This window comes from Pseudogymnoascus destructans (genome assembly GCF_001641265.1).
Source record: "Pseudogymnoascus destructans isolate 20631-21 unplaced genomic scaffold scaffold_3, whole genome shotgun sequence".
In the NCBI taxonomy this organism is placed as follows: Eukaryota; Fungi; Ascomycota; class Leotiomycetes; order Thelebolales; family Thelebolaceae; genus Pseudogymnoascus; species Pseudogymnoascus destructans.
Genome location: NW_020167522.1, coordinates 1,496,261 through 1,519,135, shown reverse-complemented (window position 1 = coordinate 1,519,135; position 22,875 = coordinate 1,496,261). Strand labels below are relative to the sequence as shown.

Here is a 22,875-nt window from a genome sequence, read left to right as displayed (position 1 = left end):
ACATGTTGGCATACAGAAGTAAGAGCATAAGGTCGGAACGCAGAAGGTCAGAAACGAAGCTGGCAAGTCTTAATACAAGTAATAACAGCGCTTGATGAATATATTGATGTTGAAGGAGATAAAAGTATGCTGAGAGAAGAAATCACAGGCGGTTTTGCGTTCTTATATACAATACGCCCTGTACTTCAGCCTGACTAGCGAACAAAGCTGCTCGGTATGAGTTGTTATTTAAAGACTCATACCGGATTCAGATACTAAAATCACAGTTGGTTTGGGCCATGGACTATGTGGCCGGCATGAGACGCAAATCGCTCTTGACAAGATACGACGTGTGTCTGGAGATTTAGCAAGCAGTGATTCATTGGTCCAAGTACTGCCTCGTGAACCCTAGCCTGTGGATATTGAGACAGATGCAGGTGTCAAGTTCTTAGGTCTCCCCCAGATAGGATGATTGGGCCATGAAGTACAGAGAAAACAACTTTTCAATGTGTTGCGTTTCATCAAAGAGGTGTGACCATAACTGCTGAGGATCACCTATAGGACTCATAGTACTTACCAAGAACCAGAATGGAAGCGCTGGCTTGTTGAGCCCCGAGGTCCAGCAACAGATATCCTCAAATATTGGGCGGCAAAGCAATATCAATATCCAATTATAGCTGCAATTGCTCGAGCCATTTGGCAATTCCTGCAACATCAGCTCCATCAGAACAGGTCTTTAGTAATGGAGCTGATATTCTTACGAAGAAAAGGAACAGGGTCTCTCCTGAAACGCTTCGATATTTGGTCTGTTTACAAGATTGGGGTCATATACTAGAGGTTGAAGAAAGTGAAGCCAAAGACGCTGATGACAAGGGGGAAGAGTAGTTATATAAGTTATTTTATCTATTCTATTTTTATATTTTAAGCCTCATTATCCTGAAGATCTGGATATAAATGCTGAAGAGTTAGAATAGTTTAATTAATTAATTGTTGAGATATTTTATGATTTTGTACGATGCCAAGGAATATTCGGTGGTGAGCTTGTGTAGGCGACTCGCTTGTGAACTACGTTATTATTGTGAGTCATCTCAACCGCAAGCATGGGAAAAAAGACCCAAAGGCACTACTAATGGGGCTGTTAGGCCTGTTAGGCAGCACATTAAGCTGGCTTGCGCGATCACTCTTAAATTCACACAAGAGACGCAAAGTTATTAATGGAGGTGACTCATTTGATCCAAGGGTCTTTGAGGAGCTTTTAATTAAGTGGATTGCTGTCAATTCTATTAGTTTCAAGAGTTGTGAATCGATGTAGTTTAAGGCTCTTTTGGTATATCTAAATGAGAATGCTAGCAATGTTCTACCTACTTGAAATACACTTAGAACATTGTCAATTCAGCAATATCATACCTAGCATAAGACTCTATTACTTGAGCTCTGACTAGTCACCTAGAACATTCATCTTTCTATTGATCTTTGGAGCAGTGGTGGTGTTGTATACATCAGTGTTATTACACACTATTTCGATCATCACAGAAAACCCAAGGCGCCTGTTTTGATCTTCTATGAGATGAAAGGGCCTCATACTAGTGAGAACTAAGTAGGGTATGTGATGAAAGCTATTGTTGATTTTGGTATCACTTCAAAGCTTAGTTACTTCATACTTGATAATGCCTTAAATAATGACTCTTTTATGAGCCATTTACAAAAAGGTACGTTGATTTAGGGTTATTTTTATCAATCTTCTCTAGTCTAATCTGTTTTATAGATCTTCTAAGAAGCCACCAAATTGAATAGATAGGAAACACCATAGACTTCATTACATGGGCCATATTATCAATCTTACTGTACAAGCCTTCCTATTTGATGACAACAAATACAATATCTCACTTGATGTGACAGTATTAGAATTGGATAAATGGCATTCAAAAGGCGCCCTTAGAAAGCTACATAATATTATTGTCTTCATACAGCGCTCCCTACAATGCATCGCCATTTTCATTAAGCTTGGTGGAGGCAAAAGGCTTAAGAGGGACAACTCAACTTGGTAGAATTCATAGGCTCACATGATCAGCTATGCTCTACGGCCTACAATTTGTCCTGCAATTCGAATCTTTTGCTAGGACTTTCATGATGACCTTTAGCAGGATACCTTAGACATAGAGGACTAGGCTCATAGTAACATAGTTCATAAGATTCTGAACATATTAGAGTAGACTACACTTGACGTAGAAGGCTCATTTGGTACACTTGGCAAATTCATCACAACAATGGACTTCCTGTTAAGATTTTTTGAGAACATTCAGCAGTCTTAGATTAGGGAGTACTCAGAGCCTATCAAAGGCATGTGTAACAGCGCATGGAACAAGCTCACAAAATACTACAATCTGACAGGAATAAGTGTAGCATATGTTGTAGCAGTTGTCTTAGATCCCTATGTGAAGTGGGCATACTTCATACAGCAGTGGCCTAATTAGATTGATGAAACCCAAGCAGATACGTTGAAACATTGGAATATATTTTACGAAGGCTCACATACTAGCATTGATCATCAAGAAACTTCAAGAGGAAGTCATGTCAATGGCCAATCAGAAGTCTCAAAGTTCTGAGTGCAGAATAATCCACAAGATGATGAAGTGGCTGACTAGTATCAACTCTATTGTATCACATCACGCTTGCCTCAAAAAAGTAAGCAACGGCCAATCAATTGGTTGAAGGAAGAGTCTTATCAGGAAGCGCAACCTGACCTCTCATGCTAGGCAATTGATATACTATCAATACCAGCTATGAGTGATGAGCCTAAGAGGCTCTTTTCAAGAGCTGGTAACATACTATATGAGGGCAGGGCACAGTTATTACCAGAGACAGTACAAGCGCTTGAATGTATCAAGTCTTAGATGCTTCAAAAGATTGGTAATGAAGGCATAACAGAGCACAGACAGCTAGACGAGGACGTTATGTAATTGTATTTAAACAGCTCCATGCTTGCTTGCATTTTAAGCCTCATTCTAAGCCTCAACCCCCTCCCTGCTAAGCTGTAGACCAATAGTCTAAACAGTCTAAAACTAATAGTCTAGTTTGAAATATCAGCCAGACTACTAGACTATTGACATGACTGTTTTCAGGTGTAGGAATTACAGTTACGGAGAGAAGAAATAGGCTAGCCGCAGAGACCATTAAGGCATTAGAATGTCTAAAGAGCTGGCTGGAAGCCATTGCACTACTAGGCTTGAAGATTCCTAGATGACAGCAAAGTAGTTTTAAATGAACTGGCGTTCGTTCAGTTCAGTTCAGTTCACGAATTCCCATATTGCGGGGCGTTCAGTTCAGCCTCAAATTTGGACTGAACTGAACTGTTTGCACTACTAGCAACTCTGTCGCACAGGTCATACGGCCATTGAAACCGTATGCTTTTATCGAAGATGGAAACGAACTTCACAACATCTGCACTTTTCATGCTTTTGTACGGAGACAGTATAAAGATGTCTCGTAGGTCTAGCCTAGATGTTATTAATATATAAATTAGATTATATAACAGTCTAGGGAGGAGGTCGTACCATACAAAATAATCAACCATGGTCGGATGCTGGATTAGGTTTTGAGTTGGCCTAAGGGAACGTTAGCTAACAAAAACATGATTTACGATCAGTCTGTGCAAACCTCGCATGCATAAACGTTGGAAGTCGTTCAAGATTTTTGCTCGTGGGATCAACTACATGCTTCAGCCCGTATTGTTAGCAAGCCTGAGTTTAGTAAAGGGGGAATACATACTCGTAGTTTTAGTCTCATAACTTGGAGAATAGCCAGCCTCTCGATAAGACCACAAGAGATGAAAGCTTGCTGGTCTACCTTGCTAATCGACTCCCAGCCGTCATCCAAAGAGTGCTGGAAATGGCCTTGGTACCGTGTGGAGAGTTTGAATAGGACTTTGTGCCTGTATCGGCGAATTCGGGTTTGGCAGCAACGGATCCATGGAGAATAGCACAGGATTGATAGGCACCTGGTGTATTCCCTCCATTTCACTCAAGCCAATCTGATGCCACCAAGATTCAGGTTGGCCCTCATGTACCGGAAAAGAAGGACGCATATCTGCTGCGGCGGTTCCGGTGTGAAGTGGTTGCTGGTGGAGACCCGGTTCCATGGATGTCTTGAAGGCGACACCTGGCGAACTGCTCGAGCGTGCCCGTGTCCGTGTCTCATCGGGGTGCTCGATGCTTTTGCATAACCTGCCGATATTGGAAATCACCGACATTAGTTGCTCATTTGTCCATGGAGCTCTTGACATTGCTCAGTCTGTCATTATCCTCCGACTTCTGCAAAGACTCGACTGGCTTCTCTAAGTGGCGTATATGGTTATTCGTTCTCTCACGGCCTGCTCTCTGTGATGCCCGGTCTGCCATCCTCCTCTTATGGGCCGCTGACAAGTTCTGTCGCGAGGACCCGGCCCCTTCGGCCTTGCCACGTGACGACCGCGACGCCCTCTCCGACATAGTTGAGGCCTCCTGGGACAGAGGTACCCTTTGTGAATAAATGGTAATAACAGCAGTAGCGGTGATAGTTGGTAAGGTAGAGTTGATAGGGTTCGAGTGCAGATGGGACGTTAGCGATGATGAAGATAGGCGTAAGCTACTGGGATTCACGTTTTACCAGAAACTGCAGATCATACCTATGATCTCATTTCGTTGATGCTAACCACTAACACTAATATAATACAGAGATCTTACTAATATGATACAGGGTTCTGATGTCCTTGCACCGATGTCGGGGGTACGGTTTTAGTGATCGCCGGTGAAGCCGGCGGTCCTAGTGCCAAGCCCCTAGGGCTGTTTTCAACACATAGGTACGTATGGAGCTGGGGTTGTGAGGATGGTTGAGATGAAGTGTGGGGGAAGTGTGGGGAAGTGCGGGGAAGGGTGGGGGAAGTGTGGGGGAAGTGTGGGGGAAGTGTGGGGGAAGTGTGGGGGAAGTGTGAGGGACAAGACACAGTGATCCACCCGAACTAAGCTGTCCCGCTGCTCGGTTATCAACGACGATTCTAGAACCAGATATTAACCATCCACATGTTTGGGCCAAAACCTGCTCCGTATGATCATAATATCCATTCTTTGACAGTCAATTTATAGTAATCGATAAGTGAAATACTCTAGAGTGCTTCCATAGCTATGACCAAAATCCACTCTCAAATTCGCCCTCACGCCGCTATCAGCCCCCTACCCATCACCCCGCGCACCCACTCGCAGGCGGCAACTGCCACGTCGTCAATGACTCCTTATACACCTTTCTACTCTACGTCTCACCCCCCTTGAACGTCACAGTAAGGAAAACCTCATTTCCAAAAGTATTCTGCACAACCACCGTTCTCGATCCATCCGCTTCCACAAACGACATCGCCTCAAACTTCTGTCCGCCGCCGTAGTCCTTACTTCCCGTCGTCGACAGCGCCGTCGCGCCGCGGGGCACGAACCGCGAGAACTGCCCCATGAGGTAGTAGTCTAGCGTCTTGGAATACGTGCCTGCGCCGGTATCGACGACGACAAGTCCGCGGCAGGTACCGCAGCCGCCGGGGAGGTGAGGGCCGTTGTTGGTGTCACTGCCGAGGGTCCATGCGATGGAGCGGAGGCCCAGTTTTGCATCGGTCTGGAATGTTAGAGTTAGAGATGTAATAAGGGGAGGAGACGGTTGGCTTACCCCATGACGAAGTCGATGGTGCTGTACCAGTTGTTTGTAGGCGATGTCCAGCATTCGGTCTGATACTGGGCTACGTTGGGATTCTTCTCGTGGAACTGAGTCAGAACCGCCCAGTCATTGTTTTTGGCATAGCAATGTCAGGCAACCGTGTTGACGAAGGAGCCCGCACCGTCGAGAACGGCTTGTGGGTACGCTGGCACATCTTCGATAATTAGTTATATGGCTGGCTCTGTTAGGTAGGGTCGAATTTACCAGTTTTGTGATCATAAGCCCAGATCTCCGTCGTAAGCCCCGCAGATTTTAACGCCGGCCCAATGTTATGCTGAATATGCGCGCCGATTCATCGACCGTGACGTACATGGTAGGGTACCCAGCCTGGCTATTCAGCGGCTCGTTCTGAATCGTAATCGCATCGACATCCACGCCGCCAGCCTTGAAGGCTGGGTATACTTAACAAAATACTGCGCAAACTGACTAGCATACTTGTTGATGTTGTTGTCCGTGGTCGTTCCATCCATGTCACCACCGTTCAGCTTCATCCAACCTGGCGGGCTCCACACGGACCCAACGACTTTGATGGCCGAGTTTATGGCTTTAAACTGGGAAGGCCAGGAGACCATCCATGTCTTTACCTTCAGTCTTGAGATCGAAGTTAGCGAGGTCGGGATCTATCTCATCAGAGTAAGCACAGACGTTCCCCGATAAGCCAGATGCAGTGATGGTGTAACGGGTGCCAACCGTTACTCACACTAGAGGGTTTTAGCCAGGTAGTAGGTCGGGCTGAATGCAAGGGTAATGGCGGGTTGATAACCTGCTTCTCCTTCATTGTGAGAAGCATTGCTGCCCGAGCGAGGAAAGAAGCCTCACCCCTCGCCCCTATAGTACCCCAGTGCTCCTTCCGCTCCCGGATAACTGTTGCTTCGGCATCGACAGCTATCCAGTTGTCCTCATATAGTTGCCGTTCCGTTCGGCCGTCTTGCTCGCCAGTTCCAAGATCTTGGAGATATTCCCGCCAAGCGGCAATATTCCTCCGTAAAACCCGGCAATGAGTATTGTGCTCTTTGCCAGTCTCATGTTGCCAATCGGCAGTAACATTAATAAAGAACGTTGCTGCCTCTGCTGTTCGATATGTGTCTGCTATCCGGAGGCAGATTTTCAACAGTATAATATACTCGTTAGGGCTTAAAGCCCGAGTCTTTCCTCCCTTGTAGTATATCCTCCTCTTCTTGACTCCTTTTCCGCTTCTTCAGTCTTCCTTGTATATTCGACGGTGTAAATGGTGCTTGTAGAGGTGGCGGCTCGGTATCATCGTTGTCGTTGGTATCGTTGTCATTGGTATCGTCGTCGTTGGTATCATCTTCGCCAGAGGAAAAGCCACTGGCTATAGTAGATGTCTGAATAGGGGCTTCTTTGCCCTATTTAGAGTTGAATCTGGTCGCCAGATAGACTGGAACCTGGCTGGAATACCAGTAATTCGTTAGTTTCGGAGGCATCGTATGAGTATATCGTTATAAATAATTACTTCGGTCACTGGCGCCAGCATGGTACACTCGATTGACGTTGAATTAATTATATTACTAATCTATACACTAACTATATACAGGAGGAGCATCAGATCGGACGATTCTTCGTCGTTCAGAACAGGGGTTGGTATGGGGGCGGCAGGGCTAAATCACCGGCGGCTTGGCACCTTCCTTTTCAGGCATTGGTCAAGCTGACGGTCAGGTTGCTAAAACCCTCTAGTAGAGGGTTTTAGCAACCAGATCGGAAGCCACCAGCCATAAGTTCCGAATCAGTAAGCAAGATTTTCTGGCTCCTGACTTGAAGTGCGGGGTAAACAAGATCATACCCCCACGGCCGTCATAAATCCCCGCACGAAGGTCATAAATCCCCGCACAAAGGTCATAAATCCCCGCACAAAGGTCATAAATCCCCGCACGAAGGTCATTAGCGCTTATTAGTCGGCCAATTAGCCTAGACGACCAAAATTGCTTATTCGCGACTGCCGCCAACTGCACTTCGAGCACATAGGGGAGAAACACTCACTGTAGTCAGTGGACGCAATATATTGCCACTGATGAGAGAGCCTGGCAGAACATGCGGCAGTGTAATGATGCATGCTGGTGGTTTCTGTGCGAAGCGCGATATGCGATGTGCACACTCATTCTTTTCTCATGAAGGACGGGATTGTACCGCACTCTCAGTGCCCTACCCCGTGCTCTGAACATCCGCATTCCATGCCGCATTGATACTGAGATCATCACCCCGGCCGCTGCACAGCACAAAGAACTCCTCCACACCATACTGTAGAGTCCTCCCCTCCCCACAAAGAGCTGCACAGATGCGGAACGAGCAAAGGCGATTCAAATTCGCTTACCGCATCCTTTGGGGTATTTAGAAGTCGCGGGGCCCCGGACTTGTGGCGGGTGTGTCGTTGTAGCCGTACTTGAACCTTACTTTGTGTCCCCCGCATTGTTGACGTTGGATACAACTTCGTACTTCGTCCTGAACATCTCTTCCCCTACGAAGCAACAGCTTCGGCACCCAGCCTCTACCCTATCTGCCCTGAGTGACCGACACCGAAAACCACCGGGATGAGGAACCACATGGCTGCGGGGTGGTTCTAGTACGTTACTCTCAACTATGTCGCATCTACAGTACTGACAGACGCGACAGCTCCCCGAGCCAAATAAGCCGCTACATTATAACGCGCCCGACGAGTCTAAAACCGCCCATGACCAAGCTCAGGAACCCGATCTACATCCTGCGCGAACTCGATTCCCACCAATGGTTGATGTTCATCGTGGGATTCATATCGTGGACCTGGGACGCGTTTGACTTCTTTACCGTCTCGCTGACTATCACCGATATCTCGGAAGCCTTTGGAGTGACTAGGGCGGATGTGTCTTGGGGAATTGTATGTTTCCCACTTGCCACGCATGGAGCCTTCTAACAGTGACTTCAGACCATTACATTGATGCTGCGATCCGTGGGCGCGTTGATATTTGGTGTTATATCCGACCGCTATGGTCGCAAGTGGCCCATGCTGATCAATCTATTCTTGTTCATCGTCCTCGAGCTCGCCACCGGCTTCTGCAATACTCTGCCGCAGTTCCTAGGCGTCCGCGCTCTGTACGGCATTGCCATGGGCGGTAAGACCCCTTAACTCGGCTTGATTAGTATAGATTACTAACATATCCAGGACTTGTCGGCCCCGCAGCTGCAACGGCTCTGGAAGATCTCCCCTATGACGCCCGTGGAGTCGTATCAGGTGTATTCCTATCCGGTTACGCTATCGGCTACCTCCTCGCGGCCGTCTTCACTGTTGCGCTCGTACCGACTACAACGCACGGCTGGCGCAGCCTGTTCTGGTTCGGTGCCGGCCCACCCATCCCCATTATTGCATTGAGATGGTATGCACCCGAGACCAACGCCTTCCAGGTCATGAAGGCAGAGCGCGAGGCTAAGCACAGCACTGGCTCCAATGGCGGCAAGTCGAAGTTCGCTGCTCTCCGGACGTATGGAAAGGAAGCCAAGATTGCGCTCGCGGATAACGTAGCTCTCCTTACCGCGGTTAATTTCTTGTAGAGTGCTAATAATATGTCCTAGTGGTTCCTAATCATCTATATGGTGGTCCTCATGTCGGGCCTCAACGCCACCACTCACGGCAGTCAGGACTTCTTCCCCACCTTCCTAAAGTCGCAGCTCGGCATGAGCCCCAACGACATCACTATAGTCACCGTAGTAGGCCAGCTCGGCGCCGCAGTCGGCGCCTCCGTACTCGGATATGTTAGCACCTTCGCCGGTCGCCGCCTCACCATGATCACCACAGCCGTGATGGGCGGTGCCATTCTCCCCGCCTACGTCCTTCCACACACCAGGAACCATCTTGCCGCTTCCGCATTTTTTGAACAGTTCTTCGTACTAGGCATTTGGGGTAAGTCTCCTTCCTCCGCACACAACACACACAACTCGGACACTAACCGTCGCAACAGGCCCGGTAGCAATCCATCTAATGGAGCTCTCTCCCCCAGCACTGCGCTCTCTCCTTGTCGGACTGACCTACCAGCTTGGCAACCTCGTCTCCTCAGCTAGCGCCACCATCCAGGCCGTTATCGGACAGCGCTATCCCCTTCCGCCCAGCCCGACCGAGGCCTCGCGTTTCGACTACGCAAAGGTGATTGGCATCTTCATGGGCGCGGTGTGGGCGTATGACGTATTTATGTTGTTTATTGGCCCGGAGATGAGCCAGGCGGAGAGGGAAGCGGAGGCGGAAGCGTCTTTGGAGTTTGAGAGGCTTAAACAGGGAGGGATGAGCTTGGCAGAGGTGGGAGCGAGGAGGGGGAATGGAAAGTTGGAGCAAGAGCTGGTAGATAGGGAGATGGCGGATAAGGAGATGGAGGACGAAGAGAGAGTGGAGTCTTCGGCGGCGGAGACGCGGGAGGCTAAGGAAGTGGGGAATGCGACTGTATGATGTGCAGGGGTGCTAGGTGGAAGAAAGATGGTGCAGTAACGAATTATAAGAATATATTATCACTGGTCTAAATATAAATATTTATTTCCTCCGTGTCCGCTCCCTCTAGAACACGCGCGGGTTAGGCATCAACTTGGGGGCGGCTTTGTTCTTACACTTCTGGAAAAGATGGTCAAACGATGGCGACGCCTCAACACGGGGAGTGAACGGCGCAAAGTCCCAAAGATAACCGAGGGTTCGGAGCACCGAGGTAGCGCTGTAGACCTCAGTCTGGCCAGCGCTGTTGACGCCCTTGTGCTCAACGTGTCCCTTCGTCAGGTAAGGGGAAACGATCCAGGTAGGGATGCGGCCACCGTAGCGGTCGAAGTTGAGGGTGTATGTGCTTCCGTCGGGGGTGGCCTCAGTGTAAGTCAGGTTGTCAGGGCGAACTGCCTTAGGTGGGGCGCTGTGGTCGTAGAAACCACCGGCCTCGTCGAAGGTGATGACGAGGAGCATGTTGTCCCATTGTGGGGAGTTGCGGACAGCATCGTAGACCTGCTTGAGCAAAACCTCGCCGGTGGAGATGGGACCGGTAGGGTGCATGGAGTTGGTGTCGAGGCCGCAGCAGGAGGGGTTGATGAAGGTGTATTGCGGGAGCTTTCCGAGGTAGGCGTCCTGGAAGAAGCTCTCGAGGGGCCTGACGTTGGTCTTGTCCTTGCCGTTAGCGATGGTCCACTTGTAGAACTTGGCGTCAGAGTTGAAGGCTCCGTTTGTGCCATCGTAGTTCATCCATGTAATGTTCTGGGAAGAGAGCTGCTCGAAGAGACTCCGCTCGGTGATAGTTGACTGGTCAAAGGTCTTGTCGTTGATGCCGCGGCCGCCGGAGGTACCGGTGTGGATGCACATGCGGTTGGGGTTGGTAGGCTATCTTTCGCATTAGCAAGTCCAAGCTTGTTCATTTAATTATCACATACACCTGGGACGCAAGAGTGCCATTTGTCGAAGGTCACAAACTCCTTGCAGAGCTCAGTGACGACAGGCACCTGATCCGGGGTGTAATACCCCATCACTTCTCTGGCAGCGTAGTCCACATCAGTGAGCTTGGGGTGGGAACGCAAATGCTGCTCCAAGTAGCCCTTGTTGTTAGCAATCAGCTTTCCTGACTCAACGTCCGCGTTATTCGGGTGGAATGTGCCGTATAACTGGAAGTTGTTGCCGTGAACAGAGTGATCCGGGTCATCCTTGATCGAATCGAAATCCTTGGGCCGGGTGCAGAAGGTCTGGGAGTGAGGGTCCGTGGTGTTGACCTTGTTGCAGAAGGGGCCGCTGTTGGCAGGAGTGTCAATGTGCTTGGTGAAGGTCTGGCCACCTACCAAGTTGTCAAAGGAGCGGTTCTCCATGACGATGTGGACAACATTCTTGACCTTCTCCTTCAAGTTCTTGATGGATGCAGGAGATCCAGGTCCATTATGGGAAGGAGCAGCAAGACCCAAGGCCGCGAAGAGGGCAATGCTCAAGACTGAAGATGAACGCATCTTGGAAGAATTATGTAGGATTGGAAGATGAGGCAACAAATGGGCCTACTCTTGCTAGTTAGAGATGGGCGTGGTTGCAAAGCCTCTTATATTCCCTAGTCCTTGGCAAATATTATGCTATATTTTCCTACTTGTATTTCGGAACTTTCCCGTCTTGTTGGGCCCCTTCAAAGTTTGATTGCAGCTTCTACAAAGCAGTCTAGTCCGGCTTCCACGGCTTCCACCCCGCTGTGCCCTGCCTTTCACACCACCACGAGGAAACCACACGTTGTCGATCAATGGAGACACGAGGTTGGATCGAGGACAATCATTTGCCAAACCACGCACCCGCCGTCACCAGAGCAGCTCTGTCTCTCCGAGTTCCGTTGTGGGGTTTTACAACGGACCTGCCTCGACCGGCACCAAATCAACCGGCCATCGCATCTTACATACGACCTGCAGCTTCCATGAATTGGAACGAACGCGGCGCAAGTAAGAAAACTGTCAAGGTGCGGTAGCTTGGCACGAAAACCAGCGATAACCTCAATGATGTATGCTTCTCCGCACGAAATCCCACGTGTGCACCATCCAGGCAGGAACAACCGGGTTGCAGGAACTCCTAGGGGTTAGACCGTGCTGTTTTCGACGCCAACTTTCTGTTTTTCCAAGAGATCGCCGTTTGCAATTGCCGTCTTAGCAATATTACCGATAAGCCTAAGTGCCGCCCTCAGCCGCCCCCGTTGTCACTGTCGCTGTAGACGAGATGCTTGTTCCTGGTGGTCCCTGCACTAAGATCACTAAATACACTAAATACACTAAAACACACTAAAACACACTAAAAGCACTAAAAATGCGGCTTGGTGACGCACGTTCCCCTTGCACCCAGCTTATTGGCAGGTATTGGCAGAGCGGGTGGCGGAAGGAGCGGCAGAACCTAGCACGGAACCAACCTCAAATGTCAGGCGACCAGCATCAATGGAACAATTGTGTTGGAGGTACGAGTACAGTAATTGCGGAATATGGGGAACTACACACAAATTCGTGTGGTAATCTCCGACCACCGTAATCAGTCTCTTCGGGCAACGGAGCAGAAGCTTCACAGTAATATATAGTAAAATAGAATAATATAATCAATTGAATTACTACCTAATCTACGGGCCTACGTATGCTATTTGTAGCACTGGGGAAACCCCCAAAGTCCTGACGAGCTGAGCTTGAGCTAACCGCTAACCGGGAAGCTGGACAATCCCCAAAAGCCCACCGTAATCCACGGGGATGTCCGTTTCCTCCAACAGATTGTTGCTTCCAACCAGCCCTAACAACCCGCTTTCGGTGTATTCTTTGCGTCTAATGCTGGGGCAATGTAACGTGCACCCAACGCCATCGCATCTAGGTGCATATTTCATGTTTTCCAGACTTATTTCCTAGCTGCTAGCTATAGCTCCAATGTGGTTCCTCGTTGACCAATCCCACGTGTTGCATTGATACACATGGGATGTGTTGGTGTCTCAACAGAAAATGATGGACTTAACAAAGCTATTACAATATGTGCAAGGAAGCCTGTGGAACTTTGAAATGCCATGACGCAGATTGGCTGGATGGCGCGGGGTGTTCGGAATTCCAAGCAACGATAGGCTAATCAGTCGTGTGCTGTTCCAATTGATGTTGTCCTACCTCGCCCGGGCTCTTTTTTCTGGCTGGGTCTGGTTATGACCGTCCTTGATTCCAGTGTTTGTAAGGGCAATTTATAACTCTCGTCTTCGCAAACGCTTGCTTCCTCGTCACCAACCTCCATAATGTCCTTCTTCAAGCGCAGCTCGTCCAAAGAACGTTCGGAATCTCGCTGGTTCACCAATTCGGACAGTGCCGCTTTCAAGCCTGTGCCAAACGATGAAATAGCAGAGTTCAAGGCTGAGGAATCACAAGAGAGTGATGATTTAGAGATGCTGTGGCCAACTGCTGCGGCAAGTAAGCCTCTCATGGGGCCCAAATTCAAAGTAGATCCCCGAATCATATCAGATGCCATTATTGGCTTGTCCGATGGCCTCACAGTGCCGTTTGCCCTCACAGCTGGCTTATCGACGCTGGGCACGAGGACGGTGATCTTTGCAGGCCTGGCCGAATTGATCGCGGGTGCCATCTCAATGGGTCTCGGTGGATATCTAGGTGCAGTGAGTGAGGGGTAAGCAATATTGTCTCTTCCCATTTTCCCAGAGGTATTAATCCCCAGTGTAGAGAATCATATCAAGCCACTGTCGAACAGACACAAGCTCGCGTAGCAAAGAACCCAGAAAACGTCGCCGAGACAGTATCCGATATCTTCATCGCCTACGACGTCCCCACACCCCTCATTGACAGTCTCGCCGTTCACCTCGCCCACTCCCCCAAGGTCGTTGATTTCCTGATGGCCTTCGAACACACACAGCCCGAGCCGCCAAGCTCGCGTGCAGTCACCTGCGCCATCACCATCGCCGCGTGCTACTTCGCAGGCGGCTTCCTACCTCTTCTACCGTACATGTTTGTTGGCGAGGATGAGGTCATGAAAGGCCTGTTCTGGTCAATTGGCGTCATGATCGTGGCGCTGTTTTTGTTTGGATATTCTAAAACGTGCTTTGTGAGCGGGTGGCGTGGAAAGCGTAATGTGATGAAGGGCCTATGGGGAGCGGGACAGATGGTGTTGGTGGGTAGCGCAGCAGCGGGAGCAGCGATGGGTCTGGTGAGACTGTTTGATAAGTTGAGCAGCTAGATCATCTTGTGTTTTTCAGGCGCAAATTATGGGAATCGGTGGGGGGTGGGTTGGCAAGCATGGCATGCTTCGGAGTTATCGGATCGATTTAATGGGCGGGATTTTCCAAACTGCTGTAATCAGCCACACATATTTGAACTAGAAGCGCGCGTCGCATTATCTATCGGTATAAAATGATCATGTGTTATTTTGGTGACAATTTAAGCCTTGTGGAGTAATCCACTCCACCGCCAAGCAGGGAGTCAAGTGGCTAACGCATGAACTGGCCGATAGGCAGAGATCATTCGATGCTGTGAAACAAATATATGATCAGTGTCGCAACTGTTATGCCGGGTGAGTTACCCCTTGCCTCGCGATGTCCGGCGACCTCTGACTACGAGGAGTTTTTGTTTGTTTTCATTTATAAGAACTTTTCCACAACTCAAGAATCTAGTAAACACATACACTACGATATGCACTCAACCAAGTGCCACAAGAGTAATTAATGTATACGTGAGTAAGCAGAAATTGCACAAGCGAACGTAAAGACTGTACCTTACAGATAATATAGGTCTGACAGACGTTAGAGGACAAATCCAGAAGTTGAAGCAAGGGGAGCATGAGCCAAGACCCAGATCGAGAACGACATAGCGATGACGATAACCTCGCATCCCATCAACTTGCTTGGGCAATATGATACGGTAAGATCAAACCCTCGCATCTTTAGAACCCAATCCGAAGGAACCAATCCCTCCAGTTGATCTCGATATCCCCACATCTTACCATGCTACTCGAGTATATGTATATGGAATACCAAGGCCCTAAAGAGGGCGCATCAACGGCACGCCCCGCTTAACGTTCTTCCCGCCACTTGCACCCCATCGTGCCCTTGGTCTAACCCGAAATGGATACTCGATCCTTCGGGACTCCGAGGTAATACGTGTTACGATTGCAGCTCACAGCTACAGGCACGCATAAGCACGTGACCACGTGCTCCCGCTGCTTAGACAACAGGCAACTATAGTAGCCACCAAGGTTACAAGGAACCGCTAAGCGCGCAAGCTGTATATTATGAGGATTAGCCTCACCTTCCTACTTTCCTTCTTCTTCTTCTCTCTTTAGATTCAATCTAGCTTACTTTACCCGGACTGGAATCATGACCTCCGTGACCATCGTAATAATACGTATGGTAGGCTGCGCACTGGGTACTCACGAGTCGAGTAGTAGAATTTTTACTCACCCAGCTGAGTTACTCGCTCATGTCCCGAGTATTGTTGAATGAGGATTACTCACTTGGCAACTCAGTTATATCACGTGTTTGATTAGCCATTACTTATGTTAAAAACGGGGTGCGACTTCATTGATCAAGACGCCATAACTCCAACTCCATTCCCATATTGTTGATGTCCTATTCCACACTATAACCTTTGGCCTTTAGGTACCAGGTTACCAGATGGTTACCAGAACTCATCTGACCTTCATTCCTGGGTGAGAGACATTTCCATCGATTAAGCCCACAGCTTAAACATCATATCCTGCAAACGCCGAACCAATATCATACCCTTTGCCTGAATTGTCACTCTCTTCGCATGAATAGCGAGGAGGTTTGTCACTATAACTGTTAGTATGTCCCTGTCACTATGTTTAAACATCATACTCTCAAATTCTCGAATGAGGAAGCATTCAGCAGCTTCCTAAAGAGCTAGGATAGCAGATTGCTGGAAGCGAAGATTGGACTTGAAGTCTTCTGTGATTTCCCTAACAAGACGCTGGAATGGGAGCTAGTATCAAGTTGCTGTCTTCTGATATCGCGGAGAGCCTTGGTGCCTATATGTTTATTAGAGAGTTCTGGTAATCCTCTGGTAATCCTCTGGTAATCCTCTTACTAGACTTTGTGCAGCGCGTGGCCTTCTGAGCATGATTGTTGCTAGCTTGAGATGAGCAAACTGGAGCTTTTCTTGCTGTGCCCACAGCCTTTTCCTGTCCCTTTCCGCCAAGCCCAGAGCCAGCCCGTAATCCAAGTGGCATCCTTGGTGCTATGCCGCCAGTTGATCTCCTAGCAGTTTGCTTGGTACGAGTCATTTGCTAATATCAAGGTGAGTTAGTAAAGTAAACACAAGATAAAGAAGTAGATCAAAAGATATGTGTACTTACAGTGAGTTTGTAGAAAGAATATTGCAGAAGAAGAGTATAGTAAAGAGGTAGAGGTTGAAAGGTATGTGTTTTATATGAAGGTGCGCATTGTGGTGTTGTTTTTGGAACAGTAATTCTTTGTAGGTGAATATTCCTTCACAAATATTTTTGTTTGCAACTTTAAAATAACCACGACCTTAGAACCACCTTCCTTGGTTACTCTCCGATCTACACATTCTTCTTCCCTTTTGAGCCTTTACCTCTTCACTAGGACTTCAACTAAGTTTATTACCTTGATTCTATAGCCAGAACTTCTGGAGATCTCTGCTAATCACGTGTTTAGTTAGTATGGCGAAACTCAAGGCACATGAAGAACTCTCCACTAATGCGAATACTATCAAAGCTCGCAACTGCGTCTCCAACCTTACTGAAGATGAGAAGGCTGTTCACTTAGCACTCAAGGCTGACCATGCTGATCTGAGCTACTACTTAAAGAAGTTATATAAGTCTGCAAAGTGTAAGGATGCCTCCTTACCTAGATACTCGAAGAACCCGCCTCAGAGCTGTTACGGTCACCACAAGCATGAAATCCGACTCGGTGTGGTTTCGGACCAGTAGAGGAGGACATAGCGAGTTACACTATAGTGGGGGACAGTAAGGGTGTAGGGTTCAGGGTCGATGCGGACCTGTTGCGGTGGAAGGTTCAGGGCTAGGGTTGGGATAACCGAGTCGGGCCCGTTTCGGGTACTTAAGGAAACAAACTTAACGGGGTTCCCCCTTCATCTTTTTTGTATCCTTCGTAGTAGACCTATAGGATAGCATCCTTTTAGCCTCCAACTCGCACTCTCATATGCTATTACTGTGAGCTGGGTGCCCTGTGTCATTACACAAAGTATATCGCTGCCTCTACTGAAGACAAGACACGTCTACAGAATGAATTGAAGGTTGAGCGTATTTGTGTTCGGTAAGTTCCTTCTGGTAATCTCTGGTAGCCTCAATCTAACTATAAACAGGACTGAGAAGGGTACCCATGCATCTTGCATTGCGAATCAGAAAGTCAAGAATATTAGCGCCTCTTCTTCTCCACAAGCCCCACCATCTACTCCGCCCAAACAACTTCTGTCTGAGCTTGCTGCATTTGAGGGTATCTCAAGTATTCCAATCGATGACAATCATAACAGCGAATGGGAGGATACTGAGGTTGAAGACGATTTGGAGTTGGAGCTTATGTTACAGCGCGAGATATTTTAAATGACGAGGCTGTTCTACCAGATGAGCTTTCCGATGAAGAGATCACTAGCACCCAGGCTCTCTTAACTCAAGCGCACATTGATGTATGCTACCTCATAATCTGGTAATCTTCTGGTGATACTAATAGTTGATAGGCCCATGAAGAGTCCAATTTCCGCAAGTGGCAACATTTCTGGGATAGCTGTATCCACTCATATACGAGAAAGGCTGGAAAGCTGAGAAAGAAGCCTGAGCGTCTCTTTGAGTATATGCCGTGGATTGATGTAGAGGAAGGGTACGTCTCTGATCATCCTAGCAATCTTCTGGCAATACTAATTGTTTATTATAGCACTTTTCACGAGGTTATCCCACCACATAAATATTTCTGTTTGTACGAGCAGGCAGTTTGGAAAGTGGGCCTAATTACCAGGACCTGTGCAGTGGTACCCAAAGTCTTACAATCTTGTCGACAATGGATGGTTGCAAATATCCACTCATAGTTCTAGCTTCAAAGAGGCGTTCTTACTTGTCTACTCTAAGAAGTTTGATAAGGAAAAGTGGGCTAAGGTATCAGCTGCACAGGATATGTTGTTCCTGGAGCTAGAGTAGAGGAGAACTTGAGTTGCTAAAGTTATAGCGCTGGAGTACCTTTCGCGTTGGAAAACCAGGTATTTAAGTACTTCATCGTAGCCAGACTTCTGGTAACCTTCTGATAATCGAGCAATTTGCCAAATGCCATCTCAATACTCAGAGTTGTTTGATTCTGACAGTATTCTCAGACTCTTTTCCGTCTTCTCAACGACTATCCTCATTAAATCAAGTCTGTAAGGACACAGGGCACCCAGCTCACAGTAATAGCATATGAGAGTGCGAGTCAGAGGCTAAACGGATGCTATCCTATAGGTCTACTACGAAGGATACAAAAAAGATGAAGAGAGGAACCCCCGTTGGGTCAATCTCCTTAAGTACCCGAAACGGGTCCGACTCAGCTAACCTGCCTTAACTCTTATCATGTGACCGTAACCTGCCCGACTCAGATCCTTTCCATCACTGAGGGACAGGCATCCTTACAAAGTCCCTGCAGGCCTTGAATATATTGGCAAGTTAAACCAATTCGTCAAATGGACTAAGGATACACACGATATATTCATTGAGTGGTGGAAGCTATCACGATGGTATGAACAACACTCAGATCATACTACAAAACTCCTTATGAAGATTGCATGGGATTCAACCAACTGGAGTTCTCAATACTGGAGAAGTTATCACCAAGGAGCAGACCGGCTTTCTGGAGAACCATGTGTTATTTGTACTTATTGTTCGAAGGCCCTTACGCATCCTGCAATCAAGTCTGCTGGCCCAAAGTCTATGGCAACACATCTTGCATCAGACATTTGCAAAAAGAAGTCACAGATGGGAAGGATAGTCTCTATCAAATGCGAATCAATCAAATGCAACCTCAACAAGTAAGGATTACCAGATTATTACCAGAATTATGTAGGTTAATACCTATAATAAGATCATATTCTCACACAAGAGACATTTTATGAACAAGTTCTATACACAGTTATCTTGACTCATAGCTCGTTCCGCTCAGTCGAGGATCCTCATCAAGACCCTATGGTACTTAGATAGAGGAATATACATGATTCGTTCTCACAGCTTACTAGAGATGGCGAGAGTGATGCTAATAGATGTAATACTTTAACTTAACCATAAAACAGTATTAATCGTATGAGGGACTGTTCACATGATGCATAAATCTTACACGTGATAGCCGAGTACTCACCGGGTTTTTACAGAGTAACTGAGTATTGACCTCACTCACCGAGTCGAGTAAAAGGTTCAGCTACTCACCCAGCTGAGTAACCCACTGAGCGAGTGAGCCGAGTATTGAGCGAGTAGTGCGCAGCCTAACGTATGGAATGTTGAGACACTGTGCTACCTCCGTATGGAATGTTGAGACACTGTGCTACCTCCGTATGGAATGTTGAGACACTGTGCACCCCCAGCGGGACAATCCTTCGTAAGCTGGCGGGCAGTCGCTCATCTCGAATATCTCCGGCTCGATCTATCCCATTTGCGACCAGCAAGGAATGCAGCAACAACTAAAGCGAGGCAGGCAGCAAACAACACATTCACGGTGCAAACAAGCAAGTTACTCAGCGCCCAGTAAGCTGAGAAAATCAACATGGGCAGTACCAGCAACGCGGAAGAATATGACTTCGTGGTCATCGGGGCGGGTAATACCTCCCCGCTCCTCTCTCGAGACACCAGTTAACACAATCAGGATTATTCGGCCTCGCAATGGCAAAGACCTATCTACAAGTCAATCCTTCTACGCGGTTACTTGTTCTTGACAGCGGCAAGAGCCTTGGCGGCACATGGTGCGCCGAGCGCATATACGATGACCTCTACACCAATAACCTTGTGGGCACACTTGAGTTCGGGGATTTTCCTATGGACTTTGAGACATTTGGTGTGCCGCCCAACGCCCACGTCCCAGGGTTGGTGATGCATAGGTACTTTACAGCGTATGCGCAGCACTTTGGTGTTTATGAGAGAATCAAACTCCGTTCTACGGTGACATCTGCTGAGCTTCTCCAAGGAGGCGAGTGGCATATCAAGTACGATGTTGAGCATAGTGTCGACGGAGAGGGAACAGAGCAACGGGAGCTCATTGCAAAGAGGATGGTTCTGGCAACTGGCCCTACCTCGACGCCAAATATTCCAAATATAAAGGGAAATGATCAGTTTGGGGGCCATGCTTTCCATTTTAAAGATCTAAGTAAGCATGCGAAGGATTTGAGTGAAGCAGACAATGTTGTCGTCTTGGGCGGCTCAAAGTCTGCCGTCGATGCAGTCTACCACAATGCCTCAAAGGGTAGACACGTCGACTGGGTAATTAGAGGTAAGCGTCCACCGTTGAATATTCAAGTCACTATCTGAACCATTAAAGAATCTGGTCGCGGCCCAGCTTGGCTGCTTCATTCTTACGTCTCGCCGTTAAAACTACAATTTGAGAAACTAGCCACAACACGGTTCATGACATTTCTTAGTCCATGCATATATGCCGACGCCTATCCCATGGTCCGCCGACTACTTCACGACACCAGGATTGGAAGAGCACTACTACGTTTCGTCTTCGGAAGGATAGACCACGGTTCCATTAAGGAGACGAAATACAACGACCACCCCGAAACCAAAAAGCTAATCCCCCACGGCAGCGTCGTCTGGATAGGCACCACCGTCGGTATCTTCAACCACCCCACCGACTTTTTCTCCCTCTTCCACAAAGACCTCGTCCACGTCCATATGTCCGACATAACCTCCCTCTCCAAGTCCAGCGTCCACCTCTCCAACAACACCACCCTTCCCGCTGATGCTCTAATCTACGCCACTGGTTGGTCCCATGCCCCCACCATACCAATCCTCCCGGCGTCCCTAGCCCCCAAACTCGCCGTCGGACCTGCCCCTCCCACCGACCCAACCATCGCTGCCGCAGATGCTGAGATCATGCGCCGCTTCCCCGAACTCAAGGACCAGCCACCCAGGGGCACCAGCATAGACCACGAGCGTGCCACTGAGCCTTCCTACCGCGCCTACCGCAACGCCATCCCCCCCGCTTTTCTGTCGTCGCGGAACCTCGCGTATTGCGGACTCGCGGCCATCGGGTTGAGAGGCTTCTGGATTTCAGAGATGCAGGCGTTGTGGATCACGGCGTTTTTCGCAGACAAGTTAAGTGTAGAGTTGCCCAGTGAGGAGGAGGCGGCGAGGCAGGCGCTGCTGGAGAGTCGGTTCTTTAGGTATAGGGCATCAAATGGGTTGGGCGCTAAGTCAGCGGATATGGTGTTTGAGATTGTACCGTTTATCGATACGCTGTGTCGGGATTTGGGGATCGAGACGAAGAGAAAGGGGGGGTGGAAGGAGATCTTTGAGTCGTACGGGGTGCAAGATTATAGTGGGGTAGTGGAGGAGTGGATGAAGAAAGAAAATCTGGGCGGGGTTGGGCAGCTATGAGGGGGGTTATTCTCGTGGAGAGGGTATTTGCAGCTGGAAAGGGAAAAGCTGGTTCTTCATCAAGCTCAGCTTATAGATTTATCGCACTGCATTTTACTCGCAACACAGCGTCGATTTGATAGCTGTAATTAACGATAATGAAAAATTTACTCTCTTTCCTTTATTTTTGAATAGCTAGCCTCATAAAATAACTCTTCTCAATTGTTTATTTATTTATAGTTGCTATAACGTAATCGTCGTGACCAAACTTTTCTCGCTTCGTTAGAAAGAACTAGACTTTAAACTTTGTATAACGACAACTACAATTCTATACATTTTTTAATCAAAAGATGGATATTAGTAAGTTATAAAGAAGACATATACAACTTTAACAAGACAAGATTTATAAGATGGTTGTAACAAATGCCAAATGAAAGAGTAGACCTTGTACGACATAGCAAGGCAATAGGAAATAGTTATAGTGATTTAAGGCATTAGATCATATAGATATATGCTACTGCTATTATTATTGTTATAGGGAAAGACCACCTTTCGTCTTAGTACGAAAACGTGTCTTTGCTAACGTATTTCACATGCGAGCTGGTCACCTAAGCGAGCTGGTCACTTAATTTCACACCTAAAATCAGGAAATTTACAAGATAATAACTCAACAATAACTTGATAATATATTCTAAAACTGTGTGTATAGCTTGGTCTATACATGTAGATATTCTAGCTTTAGAGCAATTAGACCAGTAGATGTGAAGATATAAAGACCTAGTCTAAATCTTAGTGCTTATACTTAATATTTTAAGAACTACAACATAGATTATTCCTAAATAACTAGATAAGGATTTAACTAAGTAGAAAAGGTTAGAAAAGTATTTTTAATATGTATTATCAAGCTGTTGAGTTATTACAATTCATGGGAAATGGTAGGAAACCTTAGCTGCCTAGAGTTGCTAGCAGAGTTGCTAGCAGAGTTGCTAGCAGAGTTCCACCGTCAACACCCTAACGTTCGAAGAACCTAGGAGACATACCTAGGTAAGGGTTGGGTTTAGAGGCGACGCCTCTAGAATTAGTTGTAGAAGAAGTTAGAGGAAGGGAATGGGGTTCAGCCTCGTGCCGCTCACGTTCCTCAGCCTCCTCTAGCTTAT

The 22,875-nt window shown here is 47.7% G+C and overlaps 7 protein-coding genes across 7 annotated transcripts; 4 read left to right on the top strand and 3 right to left on the bottom strand.

The window, feature by feature from the left end:
• Positions 1-3,847: 3,847 nt before the first annotated feature.
• On the bottom strand, positions 3,848-4,466 carry VC83_01723 (uncharacterized protein; the record flags this gene model as incomplete). The annotated part of the gene is made up of 2 exons (XM_024465397.1): positions 3,848-4,202; positions 4,288-4,466. 2 exons carry the CDS (start codon positions 4,464-4,466, stop codon positions 3,848-3,850), a joined length of 534 nt encoding a protein of 177 aa, XP_024327251.1.
• A 701-nt stretch (positions 4,467-5,167) lies between these two features.
• VC83_01722 (uncharacterized protein) lies at positions 5,168-5,718 on the bottom strand (the record flags this gene model as incomplete). The annotated part of the gene is made up of 3 exons (XM_024465396.1): positions 5,168-5,223; positions 5,274-5,613; positions 5,665-5,718. The coding sequence occupies 3 exons, from the start codon at positions 5,716-5,718 to the stop codon at positions 5,168-5,170; spliced, it is 450 nt and encodes a 149-aa protein (XP_024327252.1).
• Positions 5,719-8,002: 2,284 nt separating this feature from the next.
• Positions 8,003-10,190, top strand: VC83_01721 (uncharacterized protein). The gene is made up of 6 exons (XM_024465395.1): positions 8,003-8,290; positions 8,341-8,581; positions 8,630-8,816; positions 8,867-9,219; positions 9,274-9,601; positions 9,660-10,190. Exons 1-6 carry the CDS (start codon positions 8,259-8,261, stop codon positions 10,136-10,138), a joined length of 1,620 nt encoding a protein of 539 aa, XP_024327253.1. The 5' UTR covers positions 8,003-8,258; the 3' UTR covers positions 10,139-10,190.
• Positions 10,191-11,743, bottom strand: VC83_01720 (uncharacterized protein). Its single transcript, XM_024465394.1, has 2 exons — positions 11,092-11,743; positions 10,191-11,041 (listed from the first exon to the last, which is right to left on the bottom strand). The coding sequence occupies exons 1-2, from the start codon at positions 11,650-11,652 to the stop codon at positions 10,244-10,246; spliced, it is 1,359 nt and encodes a 452-aa protein (XP_024327254.1). The 5' UTR covers positions 11,653-11,743; the 3' UTR covers positions 10,191-10,243.
• A 1,439-nt stretch (positions 11,744-13,182) lies between these two features.
• VC83_01719 (uncharacterized protein) lies at positions 13,183-14,617 on the top strand. Its single transcript, XM_024465393.1, has 2 exons — positions 13,183-13,813; positions 13,867-14,617. Exons 1-2 carry the CDS (start codon positions 13,428-13,430, stop codon positions 14,375-14,377), a joined length of 897 nt encoding a protein of 298 aa, XP_024327004.1. The 5' UTR covers positions 13,183-13,427; the 3' UTR covers positions 14,378-14,617.
• Positions 14,618-16,837: 2,220 nt separating this feature from the next.
• VC83_01718 (uncharacterized protein) lies at positions 16,838-18,328 on the top strand (the record flags this gene model as incomplete). The annotated part of the gene is made up of 6 exons (XM_024465392.1): positions 16,838-17,006; positions 17,405-17,453; positions 17,503-17,633; positions 17,726-17,823; positions 17,875-18,014; positions 18,226-18,328. The coding sequence occupies 6 exons, from the start codon at positions 16,838-16,840 to the stop codon at positions 18,326-18,328; spliced, it is 690 nt and encodes a 229-aa protein (XP_024327003.1).
• Positions 18,329-19,699: 1,371 nt separating this feature from the next.
• Positions 19,700-21,843, top strand: FMO1 (monooxygenase). The gene is made up of 3 exons (XM_024465391.1): positions 19,700-19,962; positions 20,010-20,630; positions 20,679-21,843. Exons 1-3 carry the CDS (start codon positions 19,911-19,913, stop codon positions 21,737-21,739), a joined length of 1,734 nt encoding a protein of 577 aa, XP_024326996.1. The 5' UTR covers positions 19,700-19,910; the 3' UTR covers positions 21,740-21,843.
• Positions 21,844-22,875: the final 1,032 nt, after the last annotated feature.

Bases quoted from the DNA above. Each gene is read 5' to 3' on its own strand.
- VC83_01721 (XM_024465395.1), top strand. From the start codon at position 8,259: ATGAGGAACCACATGGCTGCGGGGTGGTTCTA. The intron at 8,291-8,340 runs GTACGTTACTCT...CAGACGCGACAG, and splicing joins ATGGCTGCGGGGTGGTTCTA to CTCCCCGAGCCAAATAAGCC. The intron at 9,220-9,273 runs GTAGCTCTCCTT...AATATGTCCTAG, and splicing joins AGATTGCGCTCGCGGATAAC to TGGTTCCTAATCATCTATAT.
- FMO1 (XM_024465391.1), top strand. From the start codon at position 19,911: ATGGGCAGTACCAGCAACGCGGAAGAATATGACTTCGTGGTCATCGGG. The intron at 19,963-20,009 runs GTAATACCTCCC...TAACACAATCAG, and splicing joins CTTCGTGGTCATCGGGGCGG to GATTATTCGGCCTCGCAATG. The intron at 20,631-20,678 runs GTAAGCGTCCAC...GAACCATTAAAG, and splicing joins CGTCGACTGGGTAATTAGAG to AATCTGGTCGCGGCCCAGCT.
- VC83_01719 (XM_024465393.1), top strand. From the start codon at position 13,428: ATGTCCTTCTTCAAGCGCAGCTCGTCCAAAGAACGTTCGGAATCTCGC. The intron at 13,814-13,866 runs GTAAGCAATATT...TCCCCAGTGTAG, and splicing joins CTAGGTGCAGTGAGTGAGGG to AGAATCATATCAAGCCACTG.
- VC83_01720 (XM_024465394.1), bottom strand. From the start codon at position 11,652: ATGCGTTCATCTTCAGTCTTGAGCATTGCCCTCTTCGCGGCCTTGGGT. The intron at 11,042-11,091 runs GTATGTGATAAT...TGCGAAAGATAG, and splicing joins GGCACTCTTGCGTCCCAGGT to CCTACCAACCCCAACCGCAT.